General features: G+C 36.2%; 1 protein-coding gene across 2 annotated transcripts; it reads left to right on the top strand.

Annotated features, from left to right (window-relative positions):
• The first annotated feature begins 250 nt into the window (after positions 1 to 250).
• On the top strand, positions 251 to 23794 carry adprh (ADP-ribosylarginine hydrolase). Of its 2 annotated transcripts, XM_078280042.1 has the most exons (10): positions 251 to 435; positions 2940 to 3123; positions 3334 to 3411; positions 3674 to 3788; positions 3893 to 4001; positions 5304 to 5402; positions 5507 to 5612; positions 6799 to 7065; positions 7499 to 7713; positions 20866 to 23794. In XM_078280042.1, exons 4-10 carry the CDS (start codon positions 3705 to 3707, stop codon positions 21042 to 21044), a joined length of 1059 nt encoding a protein of 352 aa, XP_078136168.1. In that variant the 5' UTR covers positions 251 to 435; positions 2940 to 3123; positions 3334 to 3411; positions 3674 to 3704; the 3' UTR covers positions 21045 to 23794. The 2 variants fall into 2 exon arrangements, with proteins under 2 accessions (XP_078136168.1, XP_078136170.1); XM_078280044.1 differs by lacking the exons at positions 2940 to 3123; positions 3334 to 3411 and having other exon boundaries at positions 257 to 435.
• The last annotated feature ends 36 nt before the right edge of the window (positions 23795 to 23830 follow it).

Genomic DNA, 23830 nt, shown 5'->3' with positions numbered 1-23830 from the left:
TTATTAATTCATTACAATTAATTCATGTAGCCTATCATTGAGGTGAATAATTGTCATAGGCTATGCACATTTACAAAACTAGGTCTGGTCTGATAACATTTTATTAAATCGGAATCGGACCACAGTGTTTCTGTCACTTCCTGTTCAGCCTGAAGGTTGCTGGAATCGACTTGACCATAGACAGTATATAAGAACTTGACACCGGATTTTTGTCACCGCCCCCGGCTGCTGCTGCTGCCTGCTCTCGTCCACTTTACAGGCGAGGCGCAGTTCATCTCGAACGAGCCTATTACTTGCCACCATAGCTTGCAACAAACAAGTAGAGAGTAAGCAGTGGGCGTGTGCAGTGCTTCAGTTTGCAGCCCCGGTGTCAGGTTCTGTGTGTGACCGCCTGGCGAAGCTTGATTTCCGGAAACGACTCGTTGCAATGGACCGGTGAGATTGGAGGAAGGATTTTACCTAAATTACTGTCAAATCAAGCCAGAGAGAGTACCTTCATGTTTAAGATGACTTGTTTATATGTCGATGTGTGAATTAATGGTTCATTAAATGTTTGAACATTGTAAATATACCTTAATTTAGGAATATAGGCCTACCTCAATGTGCTAGCTGTTTGCATATATGCCTACGCAACATGGGGAAACAAGTATAAAAAGTATGAAAAAATAATACAGTAGGCTACTTTTTTCCCCATGTTGCGTAGTCTGTAGAGTCACAACTGCATAGCATATATGAAGACTTTGATACTGAAAAGCAAAACATTTTATTCTACAATTTTTTTTTTGACCATCTTCATTTATAATATAGCCTACAGTAGATATTGGCAAAATTTGAATTATTTTAAAGTCTTTGTATACATACACCTGACATCATACCAAAGAATTTCTAATAAGGGAAGAAGTTTTACTCTCTCGTTACTTCCGGCTTCTGAACTGGTTGCAGTTCCACCAGAGTTCCATATAGGGGGCGCTCACAGGCCAGTGCAGAATGAATGGGACTCTATGGAGCTATACCCCTCAAAATCCACTTTTCTCAGGATATAATTTTTTGTCTAGTAATTTGAATGTTGCATTCGAAAGGGGATGCTAAGAAAATGCACACTGCTGGGTGTTAGATTTTCTTAAAGTGGCTTTTTTGTTCTAAAAAGCCTTTTAAAATGTCAATGACGTCATACACATATACAGCCAGAGATACTGCTTTACGGCAGTGTTGCCAATTTAGCGACTTTGTCGCTAGATTTAGCGACTTTTCAGACCCCCTTAGCGACTTTTTTTTTCAAAAAAGCGACTAGTGACAAATCTATTAAATCTATTATTATCTATTAATCTAGTATTGTCCAACGAGCACACAAGGTATTTCTCGACTGTAGCTGCCAAAACAGTCTTCTGTTCTGTGACTGAGGAGCAGCGGAGCTCCCCTCTCTCCTCATGTGCAGCAGCACCTGGTGTAGGTAGGAGAGACAGCAGGACGCGACGAGAGAAATGATTGCGTAATGACGTCAAAGATATGCAAATCAGCGTATGACGTCATCTTGCGACTTTTAGCGAATTTTGGAGCTGGTGCTAGCGACTTTCATTGGAAAAGAGTTGGCAACACTGCTTTACGGCAAGATCTGAGTCGCTTCCTTTGTTCTCTCGAGGCATCGACAACACAGCTGACAGGTTAGCCTCTCCCTGTTAATACACGTGCTAGAAAGAGGTCTGCTAATGTTTTAAAGACCACGCTGAACTATTCACTCCGACATTCTGGTTCTGCTTTGGATGCCGTCAAGCGGGATCTCCGATCGTAATCAGTCCTTCACTGACCAATCAGCATTCATTAGCAGAATGCTAGCGTGTTATGGGCAACAACGACTCAACCTGTAACAAATCGAAAGGACACAAGTACTCGTTCATTCAACTTTTGACCTATAATCCATGTTGAACTTGCAAAAACTACAATCAAATCTGAGATTTCTCAACGACGATCAGGCGAAAGAGACAAATTTAGCCGTCTAGCTCCATAGAGTCCCATTCATTTAGCACTGGACCGCGATCACCCCCAGTGGAACTCTGGTGGAACTGCAACCAAAGTAGGTACAATGGGGCTGAATAGGGAGTGGAACGGCTTTCCGTAGACGGGCTTTGGTCATACTCAGATGCTGCGTTCATAGACATCGGGAAAAAATTTTTTTCGAGTGAAAACGTCATCATTCGCATCACTTCCTGTGTGAATCAGAGGTGGGAAACTCGTTTTATTTCTCTGATTCACGGCTTTGCCACCTTGGATGCGTCTAGTGTAAAAGACCCTTAACGCCACTGGGCGCTCCCTCGCTTCAGTCTCTCTCTGTCTCTCTCCACCATATAACGCTACCGTGCTTTCGGGCGGTTGTTGAGGCTCCGCTCCGTCTAAAACTCTGCCATTTCGTAAAGCTGTTGGTAACGTAGAAATAAAATGGATTATTGATAATTTTATTTTTTATAGTTTTTAGCTGACTTCTCTATTGGCCGTTGAAACAGGTGAAGTCTCTTACGTTCTAACCGTGCGTTCATGGACATCGGAAAAACATTTTTCCGAGTGAAAACGTCATCATTCACGTCCCTTCCTGTGGGAATCAGAGGTGGGAAACTCGGGCCAGATTTTGCTAACCGAGTTTCCCAGTTGGTGACGCGTTGTTGACTGACGTTTGATGTAGGCGACTTTGGTTCACTGAACATATTTCAATGACAATAAACTTATTTATTGTGGACAAATGCTTCTGCTGAGAAACATACACAGACCTAACATGTTTCAAATTATTCATAAATAGGCCTATGTATAAAAAAAAAAAAAAAAACACCTTATCTGTGTCCTTTCCCGTTCGTTGTCCTGCAGATAACACAAACACCTGACAATGTGCTGTTTGTATGCTCGCATAAGAAAACAGCAGTAAATTATTGTGGTCTCCATGTTTTCACCAGGTTTTCACACACCTGATGCTCTAGGCTACGGCCAACAGTTGGTGGCAGTCATGCCACAAGTTGTTATGCCAAACGCCAATATAACAGATGAAGAAGAAGAACACGCATCCCGACCATCCTAACCATGTGAACGCTGGTAGTAGGAAAAACAACGTAATCACGGGGCGGTCCCTGTCATTCCAAGGTGGCATGAACGCGCCATATAACCAGCCTCTGTGACTTGAACAGCTGAGTCGCGACACCATCAGCTGTGTGTGTGTGTGTGTGTGTGTGTGTGTGTGTGTGTGTGTGTGTGTGAGAGAGAGAGAGAGAGAGAGACACACGTTACTGTTCGTTACTGTATCTGTCCATCATCGTATAAAGCCCGCCCTCACAATTTGATTTGTCCAAACAGCTCCTGTTCGAGCGACCGAACTTCCCAACCTTCGAATGTTGTGGGCAGGGCTAAGTTCGGCTGGCATCCAGGCTAACGGTATATTATATAATAATAACATTAGGGGCGTTAGGGGAAAAATAACATTAGGGGCGTTTTTCAAACCAAATCAAATAACAACATTTTAAATTAAAATGACTATAAAACAGCTTCTCATCAGTACAGTTTCCTTTTTATGGACAGTGAAAAACGACTGTTAAGAAGAGCATCTTGAGTTAAGGTTTTCTATTGGCTTAGGCAGGCACTTCAAAGTGTTGTACATTTGTTAACAGAGTGGTAATAGTCTCTTTTGTGCCAACAGATCTATTACAGTGGAGCACTATAAGGCAGCCATGCTGCTGAGTGGTGTCGGTGATGCTCTGGGATACAGGAACCAGCTTTGGGAGTTCAATAAGTCGGGACCAGCTATTCATCAGGTCAGTGCAGGACCAACATGAAAAGAGGAGTTGAATTTGTGATGAAGCGAAACCACTGCTAGAGATGTATTTTCCCAAAAATGTCTACCCTCATCCTTTTGCAGGAGCTGAAAGAGCTTGGCGGTCTGAAGAACATAAAGGTTGAGCTCCCTGACTGGCCGGTAAGCGATGACACAGTTCTGCATCTGGCAACAGCTGAAGGACTGGCAACTGGTAAGGTCAAAATGACATTGGGTCTCATTCACCAAACGTTCTTAAGAACAAATGTGTTCTTAAACCCCACTTACGCAGTTGTCACAAAGATTCTGGCATTCACCAATGTTTTCTTATTTGGGATTTGTTATTAGGTAAGAACAGAATCTATGCACACTCAAGAGCACTCTTACACACAATTTAGAGCTGACATGTTTGCGCAAAACAAGTAGCTATACAGTTTTCTTACATTCTAATTTAAAATTTAACTTTTCTCTCCATTTTGTAACTAATTATTTTCATTATTTTACACATAATTATACGTTTGTTTGTTTTAATAAATACACACTACTGCTCATTTGTAAAGCATTTTGAATTGCCATTGTGTATGAATTGTGCTAGGCCTATATAAATAAACTTGCCATGCTTTGCATTCAATTCACATCAATTATGTTAACGGGGAACCCTGCCGTCCAATAATAAATGATTGATCATGCTATTTATACGCCAAGAGTATCTTCTATGTTTTGAAATATATTTTTTTGCCTCAGATTTCAGATCAAACCATATATTTTCTACTTCATTGGTTCTGCACCCTTCTCTGGATACAGCGTTCACTGCATGAGTAACTGCATTCCGTACTTCCACTTCAGAATTACTAAAGTTTTTCTTTCTTTTGGACCCGAGGCCTCCACTGTCTTTACCACGTCTTTTCGACATTTCTCTAAGTGTGCACACGGCCCTGCCATCTCATGCCCTTTTATGTGAATTAACGGGGCGTTTACCTATTCTAAATAGGAGCAACGGGCATGAGCTTGCAATTTATGAAGACATTGGGATTCATCATTCTAAGAACACACCTGCGAACAATTGTTTAAGAACACGTCATGAATCAGACGTAGACATTTCTTAGGGACTTTCTTAAGAATATATTTAAGAGAAAACTTAGGAAGATATTGGTGAATGAGGCCCATTGAACCCTTTTGCTCTCTCTGGCTTCTGTCTCTCCTTTGTTAATTTTGTTTCAAACAAAGAGTTTATTGGATTGAACTGATAGTCAGTGTTATTCTGCTGAGGCCTCATCAGGACACGCACCACGCCTTCTCAAAACTAAAGGTTAAATCTAATTTCTAGTCTTGCCTTGATTTGGTGCTCTATTACAGCTCTGCACAAGTGGAAGGAAAATGGTAGAAATTCAACTGGACCTTTACTGTGATATGGCAAACAGCCAGCCTTGTTAATGGGTCCCTTACATCTTTAAAAAGTTAATGAGGACAATGCTTGCAGTTTAAACAAGTTATCTCTGCATTGTCTCCCTCATAGGGAAGGAGGGGGAGAAACTCCTGCATGAGGTGGCTGCTCGATATGTGAAGGGGATGAAAGACATGGACGGGAGGGCACCAGGGAATTCAACCATTCTGGGTAAGTCTTCATTTTAAAACCAAATCACATTTATATGTAGTAATGATGGCAGAGATTTGACTTCCATTCTCTTTTGCTCTTTTGATTCTCATTTGCTCTTGTAGGAGTCTCCCTGTTGAAGCCAGGAAAGAAAGGGGGCTACAGAGTACCCTATAATCCACGGGGGACGGGCTGTGGAGCAGCCATGAGGTCTATGTGCATTGGCCTCAGGTAATAAAAACATAATAACTTAGTCTAATCCTTATGCATTCCAGGTTGAGCCCTCCTCGGGTTTGGTTATTATTTTTAATTGTCAATTAACATGCAGTATTGCTTTACTGAGCAGCGTTACAAATTGATTTTGTTTTGAGTGGCACTATATTGTCAATTTGTATCTCTAAATGGCAGGTGTTCCAACAAATTAAGATATCTAGTAATAGTACCAAGTAATCTACAAGGACAAGTTATTTATATAGCACATTTATTTACAAGTAAACTCAATGAGCCTTAAAATGCATGGGTAATCATAGGCCTGCGAAAATAGAAACCCTTTCAGTTTGCTTTGTTGTTTGAATGGGGACACAGTTATGACATATCTGAAATCATCAGGCAGCAACAAGAGCAGTACAGTAGTCCCGCCTGTTTGCATATGTTTCTTAGAAGAATCATCCTGATATATAAATCCTCTAACTCTTAATATGTTTTTAAAGTGAGAAAGAGTTGCCCTTCTTATGTTACTGACGGGAATCTGACATTTTTGCTGAAACATGATTGAAACAATCAATTCGTCAACAAAGTAGTTTCAATGACTTTGATTGACTAATTAATGAATCCACTTATCGTTTCAGCTCTAAGCTCATCACATTTGGTTGTGGAGAGGAATTCATCAGGAATTGATTGAAAGTGATAAATCTGTTTTCAAATTGTAGAAAAAAAGAAACGTTCAGGCAGGTTCTCTTCAGCTTTATTTAGGATGATGAGGCACAATAAAAAATCTAAATGAAGTTGCAAAATGCACAGTGCACATTGGTTTGGTCACCCTAGGACACATACAAAACGTGAGATAGAACATTTAAATTTACAATTGAGGCATGCAGCCACTGCTCTTATTTAAAGTAATTTATAATAAATGCAACAGTGGAATAAGTGTACATTCTTTGATCACGAAGCAGAAAATAACAAATAAATAACAGAGTTCCATGGTGAAAAATTAGCTAGAACCAGAAAAAAACATGACAAGGAGTCAATTGAAGCATGAAAATAAGTAATTACTGTAAACAGAATTTGTATCCAAACAGAATACTAATACAGAAAACATTTCTCTGCTGTGTGACCTCATTAGGTTTATGGAGAAACCTTCAGCTAAATATCCTCCATTATAATGTTGATAAAGACTTTAATACTTTGTCCCCACCAGGTATCCAAAGCCTGACCAGCTGTTGTCGTTGGTGGCAGTTGCCGTGGAGACAGGCAGGATGACCCATCCTCATCCCACTGGTTTTCTGGGAGCCGTAGCATCAGCCCTTTTTACGGCCTATGCTGTCCAGCACAGGCCAATCACGACTTGGGGTCTGGGCCTGATCAACGAGGCCTGTCCAATAGCAAAGAGCTTTGTTCAGGGTCAAGGCTTCGCCGTGCAGGAGACAGAGAGAGACTGGGACTACTTCTGTGACATGTGGCAGAGGTACAGTATGAGCTGCTGAAATTAGGCTTTGCTAGGGTGTCATGCTGTATTCAGATTCAGGTTTCCAAAATCAACAACTTTCTATTAATGTATTACAGTCTCAAGGTTAATAGATGATGGCATGAGATTTGTACTAAGATGCCACTGGTCAGGTTTAGTTCAGCAGCACTGAGCTCATTTTAATTTTTGTATTGCATAAATATATTAGTTTTCTGTTTTAAAGGTTAAGTGTGTGGATTTAATTACCACAAACATAAAAATATGTTTCACCTACATACATACATACATACATACATACATACATACATACATACATACATACAGTAAAAAGGATGGAGGATGTCTATGTACCTGAATGAATTCACTTTTGCAGAATCACATAATGTTGGAGCATAGTGTGGATGTCAGAAAAATGTCTTACCTCTGTCCACAGGTACCTGGATTTGAGGGGCCTCTCTAGTGGGTTGGGGCCCGTGATTTGGCCTTCATCTTATGGCCCAGCTGAGAGAGACGAAGCCTACAAAAGCTTCAGCCTGTGGGGCTGGGGGGGAGACAGCGGCCATGACGCGCCGATGATTGCGCTGGACGCCTTGCTGGGGGCGGGTTCAGACTGGGAGGAGCTGATGAGCAGAGCAGGCTTCCATGGAGGTCAGAGATTCAAACAAGAAAAGATTGTTTTAGTGGTCTTATTAATAAGCTGAAAATAAGTATTGCCCTAACTTTAATCCCACCAAACCTTTAGGAAATCTCAAACATCTCCTAGCCTAAACCAATTGCAAGTCTTATTACTGCATATAAGATATTTTACATAAATAATAAAGCCTTTTGCCTAAACAGGCTTTTGCCAGCCTACCGGTTTAGCTTGATAATCACAGCACTGCAACTCATACCACCTTCATAATTTCACAACTTTTCCATTACATTTACTATACATTGATTGTAAGCACAACTAAACAGTATTAGTTTGTGATAACTAATTGGACCACTGTATTAATGCAACATAATTCAGAATGACGAGGTTGGAACAAAGCACAAGAAAATGAATTGAGTGACTAATCCAATGCAAGGTTTATTAAGAGTATTATCAATAATACACAGGAGCTAGAAACAATATCTTGTTCCCTATAACACAAGCACACATTTGAACTCTTTGTTATTAGGCTACTATTAGAGGTGTGACAAGACACCTAGCTCACGAGACGAGATGAGACACAAGTTTGGGTTCACGAGATTGAGACGAGACAAGATTTTAACACTATTGTACAGAAAACGTCAATGAAGAAACAAGACTGTAAAAATAGTGCTTTATTCAATCGAAAGTCACAAAATGAAAACCGAGCACTAAAAGGTTTTGCCATTAACTCAAATGACTGGCTTCTCTCCTGTATAACTAACAGTTACACATTTACTTATTCCATATGTATGGTGGAGAGCGAGTCTCCTCACTCAGAGAACCAAGGTTACAACTTAACTAAGCGCTTTCTGGCAGTAGTTCTAAAAGTAAACTCAAAGTCAACTTTGGAGAATGACCAGGGGGTTTTTCTATGCTAATTTGAAGGCTGCTGCTCTGCACTTGTGTACTGTTATCGCGAGAAGCTTTTTACTTTGACGAGAAATCTCGTCATGTTTAATCTCGCGAGATCTAGCTACTATATATTGATTCTTTGTTATTATATTTTATGGCACAATAATGTGTAAATCAAGTGATTGGCACACAGTTAGACCCGATTGGTGCATTTGACCAGGGAGCTGTGGGGTTTTGCAAATCGCACTACAGGCTGTAGGTGGTTCCAGAGGAGCAAGATTTTTTTGCTTCATGTAGTTCTACTCAAACATAGAGGTCAGTTTCAGCAAATATGACAGAAAGTTAGTTTTATAAGTCTTACCTACTGCACCTGATGCAAGCCGTACGGTAGTACGCATGAACAACACATGCACCTGCTTTATCGGCATTGCCCAGACTCCCTGAACAAGCTGGTTAAATTTGCAGTTAATCCTCGGTTAACATGCATGCCAAACCGTAGGGGTGGACCTTCACACTACTGCTGTATTCAACATCACTGACAATTTATTGATAAATATTTAAAAATAGAAAACATTACACTTCATAACATTTTATATTCATAACACTATTGTATTATTGTACAAATTAGCTACAAAAGTAATAGCAGTTATGTAAGTCACTCCTACATTTTTCAATTTAGGAGCAAAATGTGCTCCTTGGGGGAAAAAAAGTTACCGTTATGCCCTGTTCATACTAATCAAATGAACTGGACTTTGTGGTGAAGTGTAGTCGGATGCGAAAGCCCCCTTACTGCATTATATTCCATTATATTTTGAGTTTTTACCTGCCACTAGAATTTTGTGTTTTCCTTGACATGAATAAAGACCTTTTCACCATAAATTTGTGCCAGAAAATGGCAGAATCAGAATGGGAGGACCCCCAGACCCCTGCTTCAGGCCCATTCCGAGCCGGGAAAAAACCCTGCTCCCCCTATGTTTTGTTTCACGCCCGCAGCTGCCTGTACACTCTCTATTGTTGAATTGGTGTGCGAAGAGTAATATCTGCGCATGTGAAATGGTATAATTTGCTATTGGGAGCATGTTTTCTGCCCTTGCAAGATATGACATAAACCTGATGCCGTAATAGTATAGCATGTTGAAAAATGTCAAAAAAGTCATAATGTAGTATGTTGAAAAAAGTCATAGGATAGAATGTCGAAAAAAGTTGAAAAAAAGTCTTATATAGTATGTCGAAAAAAAGTCAGTGTAATGTGTTAAAAAGTTTAAAAAAGTCATAATATAGTAAGTCTAAAATAAGTCATAGTATAGCATGTTGAAAACAAGTCATAGTGTAATATGTTGAAAAAAAGTCATAGTATAGTGTGTCGAAAAAAGTAAAAAACAAGTCATAGTATGGCATGTCAGAAAAAAAAGTCATAGTATGTTGAAAAAAGTCTACTTTATTAAAGGAGTGTTACACACAGGTATCATTAAACCAGTTTTTATTGTATGATGTTAAGAACTGTCTGTCTTGTGTGACTTAAAAATGAGTAAAAAGAAAAACATTATTCATGTACAAGTGTTAAACATTATTGCTAAAACAAATGTCATAACAATTCATTGTATAGCATGTCCTAAAAAGTCATACTATACTATGTAGAAAAAAGGCATGTCGAAAAAAGTCTATAATATAACATGTCGAAAAAAGTAAAAGAAAAGGTCATAGTATAGTATCTCCAAAAAAGTCACAGTATGTCGAAATAAGTCATAGTATAGTATGTCGATAAAAGTGGAAAAAAGTCATAGTATAGCATGTTGAAAAAAGTCTGTGTAGTATGTATAAAAAAAGTCAGTGTAGTATGTCGAAAAAAGTCACAGTAAAGCATGTTGAAACAAGTCGAACAAAAGTCAAAATGTGAGAAAAAGTCATAGCATGTCGAAAAAAATCTAAAACATAATCTGTATAGTATCTCGAAAATAAGTCATAGTATTTATTAAATCATATAGTACTTTTAAAGTAGTGTCACAGACAGGTATCATGAAACCAGGTTTTATTGTGTGATGTTAAGAAGTTTCTGTCTTGTGTGACTTTTAAAAAGATGTAACAAACACATTGAAAAGAAACACATTTTTATTCATGTACAAGTGTTACATATTATTACTAAATGTCATAAAAATTCATAGTATAGTATGTCCGAAAAAGTCATAGTATAGCATGTCGAAAGAAGTCATAGTATTGTATGTCAAAAAAGTCATAGTATAGTATGTTGAAAAAAGTCATAGTATAGCATGTCAAATAGTAAAGAAAAGTCACAGTATAGCATGTCGAAAAAAAGTCATAGTATATAGTATGTCGAAAATAATCATAGTATAGCATGTAGAACAGTCATACTATAGTATGTTGAAAAAAGTCGGAAAAAGGTCATAGTATAGTATGTCAAAAAGTCATAGTATATAGTATGTCTAAAAAAAGTTATAGTATAGCATGTAAAAAATAATCATAGTATAGCATGTCGAACAAAGTCATACTATAGTATGTTGAAACAAATCGGAAAAAAGTCATAGTTTAGCATGTCGAAAAATGTCATAGTATAGTATGTTGAAAGAAGTCATAGTTTAGCATGTCGAAAAATGTCATAGTATATCTAAAAAAGTCATAGTATAGCATGTTGAAAAAATTCAAAAAAGTCATAGTATAGTGTGTTGAAAAAAGTCGGAAAAAAGGTCATAGTATAGTATGTCGAAAAAAGTCATAGTATAGCATGTCGAAAAAAGTCATAGTATAGCATGTCGAAAAAAGTCATAGTATAGCATGCCGAAAAAAGTCATAGTATAATACGTAAAAAAAAGTCATAGTATAATGTCGAAAAAAGTCAGTTTAGCATGTAGAAAAAAGTCATAGTATAGTATGTCGAAAAAAGTCAGTGTAGTATGTCAAAAGTCATAAAAAGTCATAGTATTTCGAAAAAAGTCATAGTTTAGCATGTCAAAGTGTCATAGTATGTCGAAAAAAGTCATAGTATAGCATGTCGAAAAAAGTCATAGTATAGCATGTCGAAAAAAGTCATAGTATAGCATGTCGAAAAAAGTCATAGTATAGCATGTCGAAAAAAGTCATAGTATAGCATGTCGAAAAAAAGTCATAGTATAGTATGTCGAAAAATAATCATAGTATAGCATGTAGAACAAAGTCATACTATAGTATGTTGAAACAAGTCGGAAAAAAGTCATAGTTTAGCATGTCAAAAAAAGTCATAGTATAGTATGTTGAAAAAAAGTTGGAAACAGGTCATAGTTTAGCATGTCGAAAAAAGTCATAGTATAGTATGTGGAAAAAAGAAAATAAGTCATAGTATTTATTAAATCATATAGTATCAGTATCAGGTATCATGAAACCAGGTTTTATTGTATGATAAGAAGTGTCATAGTGACAAGTCATAATAGATAGTATGTCAAAAAAAGTCATAGTATAGTATTTCGAAAAAAAGTCATAGTATAGTATGTTGAAAAAAGTCATAGTAGGCTATAGCATGTTGAATATATCTAAAAAGTCAGTATAGTATGTCGAAAAATGTCATAGTATAGCATGTCGAAAAAATTCAAAAAAGTCATAGTATAGTATGCCGAAAAAAGTCATAGTATAGTACGTCAAAAAATGTCATAGTGTAGTATGTAAAAAAAGTCATAGTATAGTATGTCGAAAAAAGTCAGTGTAGTATGTCAAAAGTCATAAAAAGTCATAGTATAGTATTTTGAAAAAAGTCATAGTTTAACATGTCGAAAAATGTCATAGATTAGCATGTCGAAAAGGTCATGTATAGCATGTCGAAAAAAGTCATATAGCATGTCGAAAAAATTCAAAGTCATAGTATAGTATGTTGAAAAAAGTCGGAAAAAGGTCATAGTTTAGCATGTCGAAAAAAGTTTTAGTATAGCATGTTGAAAAAAGTCATAGTATAGTATGTCGAAAAAAGTCATAGTATAGTATGTTGAAAAAAGTCATAGTAGGCTATAGCATGTTGAATATATCTAAAAAGTCAGTATAGTATGTTGTAAAAAATGTCATAGTGTAGTATGTTGAAAAAAGTCATAGTATAGTATGATGAAAAAAGTCATAGTATAGTATGCCGAAAAAAGTCATAGTATAGTACGTTAATAAATGTCATAGTGTAGTATGTAATCAAAGTCATAGTATAGTATGTCGAAAAAAAGTCATAGTTTAGCATGTAGAAAAAAGTCATAGTTTAGCATGTTGAAAAAAGTCATAGTTTAGCATGTTGAAAAAAATTCAAAAAAGTCATAGTATGTTGAAAAAAGTCATAGTATGTCAAAAAAAGTCATAGTATAGTATGTCAAAAATAATCGTAGTATAGCATGTCGAACAAAGTCATAGTATAGTATGTCGAAAAAAGTCATAGTATAGTATTTCGAAAAAATTCATAGTATAGTATGTCAAAAAAGTCATAGTATAGTATTTCGAAAAAAGTCATAGTATAGTATGTTGAAAAAAGTCATAGTATAGCATGTCAAACAGTCATAGTATAGTATGTTGAAAAAAATCTGAAAAAATTCATAGTATGTCGAAAAAAGTCATGATGAAAAAGTCGAAATAAGTTATAGTATAGCATGTTGAAAAAAGTCAAATAAAGTCATAGTATGTCAAAAAATTCGAAAGAAAAGTCATAGTATAGTATCAGAGTATATGTCAAAAAAGTCGGAAACAAAAGTAATAGTATATTATGTTGAAAAAAATCTAAAAAAGTCATAGTATAGCATGTCGAAAAAAGTCATAGTATAGATTGTCGAAAAAAGTTTTAGTATAGCATGTCGAAAAAAGTCAGTATAGCATGTTGAAAAAACTCAAAAGTCATAGTATAGTATGTTGAAAAAAGTCATAGTAGGCTATAGCATGTTGAATATATCTAAAAAGTCAGTATAGTATGTCGAAAAAAAAGTCATAGTATAGTATGCTGAAAAAAGTCATAGTATAGTATGTCGAAAATAAAGTCATAGTATAGCATGTCGGAAAAAAGTCATAGTTTAGCATGTCGAAAAAGTTATAGTAGTCTATAGCATGTCGAAAAAATTAAACAAAGTCATAGTATTTATTAAATCATATGGTACTTTATTAAAGTAGTGTCACAGACAGGTATCATGAAACCAGGTTTTATTGTATGATGTTAAGAAGTTTCTGTCTTGTGTGACTTTTAAAAAGAAGTAAAAAAACAACACATTGAAAAGAAACACTTTTATTCATGTACAAGTGTTACACATTATTACATTATTTCTAAAACAAATGTCCTAAAAAGTCATAGTATATGTCGAAAAAAGTCGAAAAAAAAGTCATAGTATAGTATGTCAAGAAATGTCATAGTGTAGTATGTTAAAAAAAAACTCGAAAAAAAGTCATAGCATAGCATGTCGAAAATGGTCTACTTTATTAAAGTAGTGTCACACACAGGTATTATGAAACCAAGATTTATTGTATGATGTTAAGAAATGTCTGACTTGTGTGACCTTTAAAAAGAAGTAAAAGCAACACATTGAAAGAAACCCATAAAAATTCATAGTATAGCATGTCCTAAAAAGTCAGAGTATATGTCAAAAAAGTCGGAAACAAAAGTAATAGTATATTATGTTGAAAAAAATCTAAAAAAGTCACAGTATAGTATGTCGACAAAAGTCATAGTATAGTATGTCAAAAAAAGTCACAGTATAGTATGTCAAAAAATTTCAGTGTTGTATGTCAAAAAAAAGTCATAAAAAGTCATAGTTTAGCATGTCGAAATAAGTCATAATATAGCATGTCGAAAAAAAGTCATAGTATAGTATGTTGAAAAAAGTTATAGTATAGCATGTAGAACAAAGTCATAGTATAGCATGTCGAAAAAAGTAAAAAAGTCATACTGACTGAAAAAAGTAAAAAAAGAGTCATAGTTCATAGCATGTTTAAAAAAAAGTCATAGTATATTATTTCAAAAATAGTAAAAAAGTCAGTGTCGAAAAAAGTCACAGTATGGCATGTCGAAAAAAAGTCGAAAAAAGTAATAGTAAAGCATGTTGAAACAAGTCGAAAAAAAGTCACAGTATAGTATGTGGAAAAAAACTTCATAGCATGTCAGAAAAATCTGAAAAAAAAGTCAGTATAGTATGTCGAAAATAAGTCATAGTATTTATTAAATCATATAGTACTTTATTAAAGTAGTGTCACACACAGGTATCATGAATCCAGGTTTTATTGTATGATGAAGTGTCTGTCTTGTGTGACTGTTATAAAGAAGTAAAAACATAACACATTGAAAAGAAACATTTTTATTCATGTACAAGTGTTACACGTTATTGCTAAAACAAATGTCATAGCGTAGTATGTCCAACAAAGTTGTAATATATTATAATATAAAGTAAAAAGTCATGCTGACAAAAATTTTAAAAAGTGTAGTATAGTGTAGTATGTCAAAAAAAGTCATAGTATAGTATGTCAAAAAAACTCAGTGTAGTATGTCAAAAGTCATAAAAATTCATAGATTAGCATGTAGAAAAGTCATAGTATATAGTATGTCTAAAAAAGTCATAGTATAGCATGTCGAAAAAAGTCATAGTATAGCATGTTGAAAAAAGTCATAGTAGGCTATAGCATGTTGAATATATCTAAAAAGTCAGTATAGTATGTCGAACAATGTCATAGTATAGCATGTCGAAAAAATTCAAAAAAGTCATAGTATAGTATGTTGAAAAAAGTCATAGTATAGCATGTCGAAAAAATTCAAAAAAGTCATAGTATAGTATGTTGAAAAAGGTCATAGTTTAGCATGTTGAAAAAAGTTTTAGTATAGCATGTCGAAAAAAGTCATAGTATAGCATGTCGAAAAAACTCAAAAAAGTCATAGTATGTTGAAAAAAGTCATAGTAGGCTATAGCATGTTGAATATATCTAAAAAGTCAGTATAGTATGTCGAAAAATGTCATAGTATAGTATGTCGAAAAAAGTCATAGTTTAGCATGTAGAAAAAAGTCATAGTTATAATTCATAGTCATAATTCAATTCTATTATTTGTTATAGGAATTTCTCTTTATATGTTTATATAGATTGTTATACAGTGTCAACAATGCTTATTTAAAGAAAGGCAACATCAAAAAGATAGGTCTTCAGCCTTGATTTAAAAGAACTGAGAGTTGCAGCAGACCTGCAGTTTTCTGGGAGTTTGTTCCAGATATGTGGAGCATAAAAACTAAACGCTGCTTCCCCCTGTTTAGTTCTGACTCTGGGGACAACAAGCAGGCCTGTCCCAGACGACCTGAGAGGTCTGGGTGGTTCATAGTGTAGTAGCAGATCAGAAATGTATTTTGGCCCTAAACCGTTAAGTGATTTATAAACCAGCAAAAGTATTTTGAAATCAATTCTTTGAGGCACTGGAAGCCAGTGTAGAGACTTCAGAACTGGAGTGATGTGATCCACTTTCTTGGTCTTAGTGAGGACTCGAGCAGCAGCGTTCTGAATCAGCTGCAGCTGTCTGATTGATTTTTTAGGGAGACCTGTGAAGACACCGTTACAGTAGTCAAGTCTGCTGAAGATAAAAGCATGGACAAGTTTTTCCAGATCCTGCTGAGACATAAGTCCTTTAACCCTTGATTTATTTTTAAGGTGGTAATAGGCTGACTTTGTAATTGTCTTAATGTGGCTGTTAAAATTCAGGTCTGAGTCCATGACTACACCAGACTGGCTTTGTCTGTCGTTTTTAACATTATCGTTTGAAGCTGAGTGCTGACTTTTAATCGTTCCTCCTTTGCTCCAAAAACAACCACCTCAGTTTTTTCATCATTTAATTTAAAAAAATTCTGGCACATCCAGTCATTAATTTGTTCAATGCACTTAGTCAGTTGTTGTATTGGACTATAGTCCCCTGGCGATAAGGTTATATAAATTTGTGTGTCATCCGCATAACTATGGTAACTTATTTTATTGTTTTCCATAATTTGAGCCAGTGGAAACATGTAGATGTTAAACAGGAGAGGCCCCAGAACAGAGCCTTGGGGAACTCCGCACGTCATATTTGTATGCTCAGATGTATAATTCCCTATAGACACAAAGTAGTCCCTATTCTTTAAATAAGACTCAAACCACTTTAGTACTGAGCCAGAAATGCCAACCCAGTTTTCCAATCGGTCTAGTAATATGTCATTGTCGACCGTATCAAATGCAGCACTGAGATCAAGTAATACCAAGACTGAAATTTTGCCACTGTCTGTGTTTAAGTGGATGTCATTAAAGACTTTAACAAGAGATGTCTCAGTGCTGTGGTGTGGTCGAAAACCCGACTGGAAGGCATCAAAACGGTTGTTTAGTGACAAGAAAAGGGTGAGTTGTTGAGAAACCGTTTTTTCAATGATTTTACTTAAAAATGGAAGGTTTGATATCGGCCTATAGTTGCTCATTAGTGACGTGTCTAGATTGTTCTTTTTTAAGAGTGGCTTAATGACTGCAGTTTTCAGGGCCTGTGGGAAGATACCTGAGAAAAGAGACGTGTTTACAATCTGTAGGAGATCAGTAGCCAAACAATTGGAAACATTTTTGAAAAGGCTCGTTGGTAGAATATCAAGGCAGCAGGAGGAGGTTTTCAGATGTTGTATAATGTCCTCCAGGTTTTTACGGTTAATCATATGAAATTGGGTCATATTGGCATATGTTTTGCCTAGGCACTGTGACAATACATACCCTGTACTCCTTTCTTATTCGCTCTATTCTCACTCATAAAATTGAAGTTAGGGGGAGCTGACTCTATAAGAACAGCATCACTGTTATTATAGTCTAACCAGGTTTCAGTTAAAAACATGAGGTCAAGATTGTGCTTAATAATAAAATCATTGATTAAAAATGATTTACCCGCCAGAGACCAGACGTTTAGTAAGGCTAGTGTTAGTGTGTTAAAATAATTATTTGTCTCGTTTTTTGGGACAGGCTGTGGCTGACGAGGAATGGATGCTAAATTTGCTAAGTTGGCTGTCAAGTGCTTCTTTTTCTTACTTAGCGGATTCACCATTTTTTTTCTATTACCTATCACAACATAGATTGACGAAGAATTGAATACACAGGGCCCAGGCTTGTCCTGGAAAGAGTCATGTGTGCCACTAGGCATGCAGCCTGGGCCCAGCACATATCAGTTAAAGCTTGTTGCATTTTGTACACAAGCATACTTATCAGTCTGGTCAGAAGGAGTTAGCTGCTGTCCATGAGGGGGCAGAGGTGCCTGGCGTTTTACTTTCAGCGGTTCAGTCAACACAGGGTCACTTTGATGCTGAGGGCGAATGATGGGAGAAGGTAGTGGGGCAAACTTGATTCCAGCATCTACCAGCTGCTCCATCCGGTTAGTGAACCCCAACATGTGGCAGGGGGAAACGGGGGAGAAGGCGGATGGGGAGAGCAATGGATCCTCAAAGGCGTCAGTGTTGGTAAGGGGGTTTGAGGAGTGTTGGATGGTTGAAAAGGAGGGTTGAGATTTCTCATCTCCGTTCTGTGGTCCTCCATGGTCAAATCTTTGCTCAGGTGGGGGCTGTGGTGGATCACTGCCGCACTTTGTTGTGTCTTCCTCTTGTTTTGTTTGTTTATCTTGTCTCGTGTCCTTGGCCGAGGGAGTAGATGTGTGGTGCAGAAAGTAAAGTAGGCTAGAGGTGAACAGCTTTACTCCTGGCTTGTTAAGAAAAAGTCCATCTGCTTTAAAAAGATGTCTGCGGTCCCAGAAAATGTTAAAATTGTCAATGAACCGCAGAGAGTGGACGGTACATGCAGTTGAAAGCATGAGGCTGTTCAGTGCCAACAGCCTGCTGAATCTCTCAGCTCCTCTTCTGACTGGCGGTATAGGGCCACTGATAAACACCTCCGCGTTTAGGGAGCTGACTGTGTTCAGCAGATTCATAAAGTCACGATTCAGCACTTCAGACTCTTGCTTTACAACATCATGTGACCCTATATGCAGTATAATGTTCTTCACAGTTGGGTGTGCTACCACGATATCCGGGATTCTTTGGGCCAAGTCAGACACCATGTCTTTGGGAAAACAGAGTATTTTGGTGTTTTTATTGCTTTTTATGTCTTTTACAGCAGAGTCACCCACAATCAGAATTTGGTGCCCAGTCTTTAGCTTTCCCTGTAGCTTTTTACTTTTTGAATTGCTCTCAGTCCTTACCCTGCTGTGTGACAATGAGACGCAATCCAGGTCATGTCCAGGGTCCTGCAGCAGAGGAGCAAATCTGTTATCCAGTTGCACACTCAGTTGTTGGGCAGGCATTTTGTTGCTAATTCTCCCTTTTGCAGCTGTCCACGGCTGTGTCCTACTGAGTACAGGGGTGGAAGAGGCGCTCTGCCTGGATGATAATGCAGGCCAGCCGGTCGTATCACAAATCTCAGGGCACGGTGCCCTGCCCGTTAGTCGTCCTCCCATTTCCCAGGAAAATAATTTACTCTTAGGCTTTGCACCAAACGAGTTCCACTTTTAGAAAGAAGTAGTAGTAGTAGTAGTAGAAGTAGAAAGTAGAAAGAAGTCATAGTATAGTATGTCGAAAAAAGTCAGTGTAGTATGTCAAAAGTCAAAGTCATAGTATAGCATGTTGAAACAATTCAATAATGTCATAGTATAGTATGTTCAAAAAAGTCATAGTATGTCGAAAAGTCGAAAAAGTCACAGTAAAGCATGTCGAACAAAGTTAAAAAAATTCATAGTTTAGCATGTCGAAGTCATAGTATAGTATGTCTAAAAAAAGTCATAGTATAGTATGTCGAAAAAATTCAAAAAAGTCATAGTATGTTGAAAAAAGTCAGAAAAAGGTCATAGTTTAGCATGTCTAAAAAAGTCATAGTAAAGCATGTCGAAAAAAGTCATAGTATGTAAAAAATAATCGTAGTATAGCATGTTGAACAAAGTCATACTATAGTATGTTGAAACAAGTTGGAAAAAAGTCATAGTTTAGCATGTCGAAAAAAGTCATAGTAAAGCATGTTGAAAAAAGTTATAGTATGTCGAAAAAAAGTCATATTATAGTATGTCGAAAAAAGTCATAGTATGTCAAAAAAAGTCATAGTAAAGCATGTTGAAAAAAGTCATAGTATAGTATGTCAAAAATAATCATAGTATAGTATGTCAAAAAAAGTCATAGTATAGTATGTCTAAAAACATCATAGTATAGCATGTCGAAAAAATTCATAGTATGCCAAAAAAGTCGAAATAAGTTATAGTATAGCATGTCGAAAACAGTCATAGTATAGTATGTCTAAAAAATGTCAAAGTTATAATATAGCATGTTGAAACAAGTCGATAAAAATCATAGTATAGTATGTCGAAAAACATTCATAGCATGTTGAAAAAAATCAGAAAAAAAGTCATAGTATGTCGAAAAAAGTCATGATGAAAAAGTCGAAATAAGTTATAGTATAGCATGTCGAAAAAAAGTCAAATAGTCATAGTATGTCGAAAAAAAGTCATAGTATAGTATGCTGAAAAATGTCATAGTATAGTATGTCGAGAAAAGTCAGTGTAGTATGTCAAAAGTCATAGTATAGCATGTTGAAACAATTCAATAATGTCATAGTATAGCATGTCGAAAAAAAAAAAAGTCATAGTATGTTTAAAAAAGTCATAGTTTAGCATGTAGAAAAAAGTCATAGTATAGTATGTCGAAAAAAAGTCATAGTAAAGCATGTTGAAAAAAGTCATAGTATAGTATGTCAAAAATAATCATAGTATAGTATGTCAAAAAAAGTCATAGTATAGTATGTCTAAAAAAGTCATAGTAAAGCATGTCGAAAGTCATAGTATGTCAAAAAATAATCATAGTATAGCATGTTGAACAAAGTCATACTATAGTATGTTGAAACAAGTTGGAAAAAAGTCATAGTTTAGCATGTCGAAAAAGTCATAGTATGTCGAAAAAAAGTCATAGTAAAGCATGTTGAAAAAAGTCATATTATAGTATGTCAAAAAGTCATAGTAAAGCATGTTGAAAAAAGTCATAGTATGTCAAAAATAATCCTAGTATAGTATGTCAAAAAAAAAGTCATAGTAAAGCATGTTGAAAAAAGTCATAGTATAGTATGTCAAAAATAATCATAGTATAGTATGTCGAACAAAGTCATACTATATAGTATGTTGAAACAAGTCGGAAAAAAACTTAAATGTTCTAGAAACCATAATAGTACATATTGGCATTACCAATTAGATTTCCTGTTTATTGTCCTAATATAATGTAATAATGTTTGATAAACATCTTTATATGTGAAATTCTCTATTTCCTTTTCTTCCTGCCCAGGCGACAGTGACAGCACAGCAGTAATTGCCTGCTGCTGCTGGGGTCTCCTTTACGGCACCCAGGGGGTCCCTGAAGGCAACTACTCCAACCTTGAGTACCGGGACCGACTGGAGCGCAGCGCCGAGCAACTCTACGCCCTGTCACACGCCTGCTGCTCAGTGCGTCCCATCTTGCACTGAGGGGAAACTAGGCCAAACATTGACGTAGAGCTAGCTGGCACACTGTAGTACATCAATCTAGAGGACTGTCACTGAGCCACAAAGTGTGGTGTCATACTTGCCTGAAGGGTTTTAAAATCAATTGGATCAGGCGAGAAGTGTCCAACTTCTCTGTGGAACTTTATTCGCCATTACATCTTTTCTTCATTAGGTGGTCTCAACTTTATTTTGATCTGTAACTATAATATTGACAAATCCCCCTCAAACTTCGAAGCTTCTTTTCATTAACAAATGTTATTGGCCTGGTCTTTAATCATCAAACATAATTTTAGTCCCCACATATTTTATGTTTGGAACACTACATATGTTTTATTCAAAAATAGATACATTTTCTTTAAACAATGGTTTGATAACAATATTTTGTTGGTCAGTCAATTATTTAACCAAGACGGTCAACTTTATTCTTATTCTGAATGTCTTCAGCAGTATGGTATCCCTGTTCAGGGTTCATACACATTTTAACCAATACTTTTTGGCAAAATTTCCATGACTATGTATTCCTATAGTATATAGACTATATAGTCGACATTATACAATCAAAATAAAAATCTGTGTTAAAGTTTACCCTCAGAGGTTTAACAATAAAATGAATTACAATTTATGTGGTTCATAGTGGGATTCGTAATATCGCGCCCCGAATAGAACGTTGAGGTTAGGACGACGTGAAATACATTTATTAATCATATATTATTATGCTGTGTTTAAAAAAAAAAATTCCATGACTTTTCCAAAACTTTCTGGGTCTTTTTGTTTCCAAAACCTTTCCAGGCCTGGAATTTTCATTTTTTAAATTCCATAACTTTTCCAGGTTTTTTCAAAACGTATGAACCCTGCCTGTTACTCCTAGGGAGTTTGATTGTTTTCGATGCTATCGCCACAGGTGTAATTGCACTTTTTAGAGGTTTTAAGGCTGATGGTAATCTCCCTGTTTTAGGTAATGTACTTGATACTGAGGTTGGTAGAAGTTGTAAGAATATCAACAAAATAATTCGTCAACTTTTTCTACATTAGTACACCCTCTTCTTTATCACACTGGTCCAGCTTTGTTGGAGATCTATGTTGGGACAAGGTCTGGCTTCTGCCGCAAAAGTTTTTTCTGACTAATAAAGTCAAAGAAATTTCTTTTAAGATGCTTCATAGATTTGACCCAACAAACCACTATTTACAGAAGCTCAAAAAAGGCATTAATGTAAACTGTACATTCTGTGGGAATCAAAGAGAAACTCTTGTGCATTTATTTTGGTTATGCCCTCATACTAAATTACTTTGGAGTAAACTGTCTCGCTACTTAGCTGATCTTATTTACCCTGAATTCTCCTTGTGCTGGGAAAATGTACGTTTTGGTTTCATTAACTTTGACACAAATCTCACCGCTCAATTTTATTTAATCAACCTGATTTTAATTTTGACCAAATTTTACATCCATAAGTCCAAATTCCAAAATAAAACACCTAACTTCATAGAGCTGTCCATTCACATTAAACACTGTTATACTATATATTTTTTTAAGAAAAAACTGATGTGGTTGTTTTTGGAGCAAAAGAGGAACGATTAAAAGTCAACACTCGGCTTAAAACGACAAAAACAATAGACAAAGCCAGAAATCTGGGTGTAGTCATGGACTCAGACCTGAATTGTAACAGCCACATTAAGACAATTAATGTCTCAGCAGGATTTGGAAAAACTTGTCTATACTTTTAGACACTATGAACCACCCAGACCTCTCAGGTCATCTGGGACAGGTCTGCTTGCTGTCCCCAGAGTCTGAATCTGGAGCAACTCTCATTTGCCAGCCATTCTTTAAATTGTTAATTTCTTATACTGCACTGTCAATTTTATTCTCGTCTTTTAGCTAGTGGTATTTTTGAACATATAACAGACATATTTCTGAGAATTTCTCCAATGTGGGTGTGACATAGATTTTATGATAAAATCTGAAGGAAAACAGTTGGAACGGTTTAGGATTTTGCAAAGTTTGCATGATTAAACTAAGCCTTATAGCGACAGCTATATTGTAGGTAACAAGAGTACAAAGTCACATGTTCCTGCAGGGCCCGTGGTGGATGAGATGGTAAAGAAATACTGGTCCTGCCTGGGTTTTTTTTTTTTTATATATATAATCGTTTTTAACTACTCGTTAATGTTTTATGTAAGGGACTTTGAATTGCCCTGTTGCTGAAATGTGCTATCCAAATAAAGCTGCCCTGCCTTGCCTATATAGCTACTATATCCTGTTGCAGTAATAAGAAGGCTGTTAGAACACATACTATTTGTACTTTTCAAATGCTTTATGTAATTTGAGTTAGTTTTCTTTCTTTTTATTATTGTATCTCCCTGGTGTACTTGACCTCTTTGTATTGTATTTGTTTTGTATACACTTGTGGCTGTATACCGGTTATGTGCTTAATGAAAAAAAAAAATACTTGCCTGAAGGGGAAGCAGAGTGCCATACTAACCCAAACAGTCATTTCTGGCACAAGGACCATGTGCCTCACGAGACTGGTGTATAAAGAGGGTTCCCCTAGTTTTAAATTAACATGCAAAATTGCACAACTGAGTGGAACGAATCCAAGCTAACGTGTAGAGAAAACAAAAAGTCCCCTAGGAAGTAATTACTTTGTTTTGTCAGCCTGACATAATAGCAAATGCTTATCAAGCTTCAAATTAAATGTGCTCTTGTTATTGTCTAATAAATAATCAATTCTATCTCATTATAGTTGTTACTGTCACTTCATGCAGTGCAGAGC

This window comes from Sander vitreus, chromosome 21, assembly GCF_031162955.1.
Source record: "Sander vitreus isolate 19-12246 chromosome 21, sanVit1, whole genome shotgun sequence".
Classification (NCBI taxonomy): Eukaryota; Metazoa; Chordata; class Actinopteri; order Perciformes; family Percidae; genus Sander; species Sander vitreus.
Note: the sequence above shows the minus strand (reverse complement) of the source record. Positions and strands in the feature narration are given on the sequence as shown.

Coding starts and splice junctions, on each gene's coding strand:
- adprh (XM_078280044.1), top strand. Junction 3,789..3,892: donor CGGGACCAGCTATTCATCAG/GTCAGTGCAGGA, acceptor ATCCTTTTGCAG/GAGCTGAAAGAGCTTGGCGG. Junction 7,066..7,498: donor TTCTGTGACATGTGGCAGAG/GTACAGTATGAG, acceptor CTCTGTCCACAG/GTACCTGGATTTGAGGGGCC.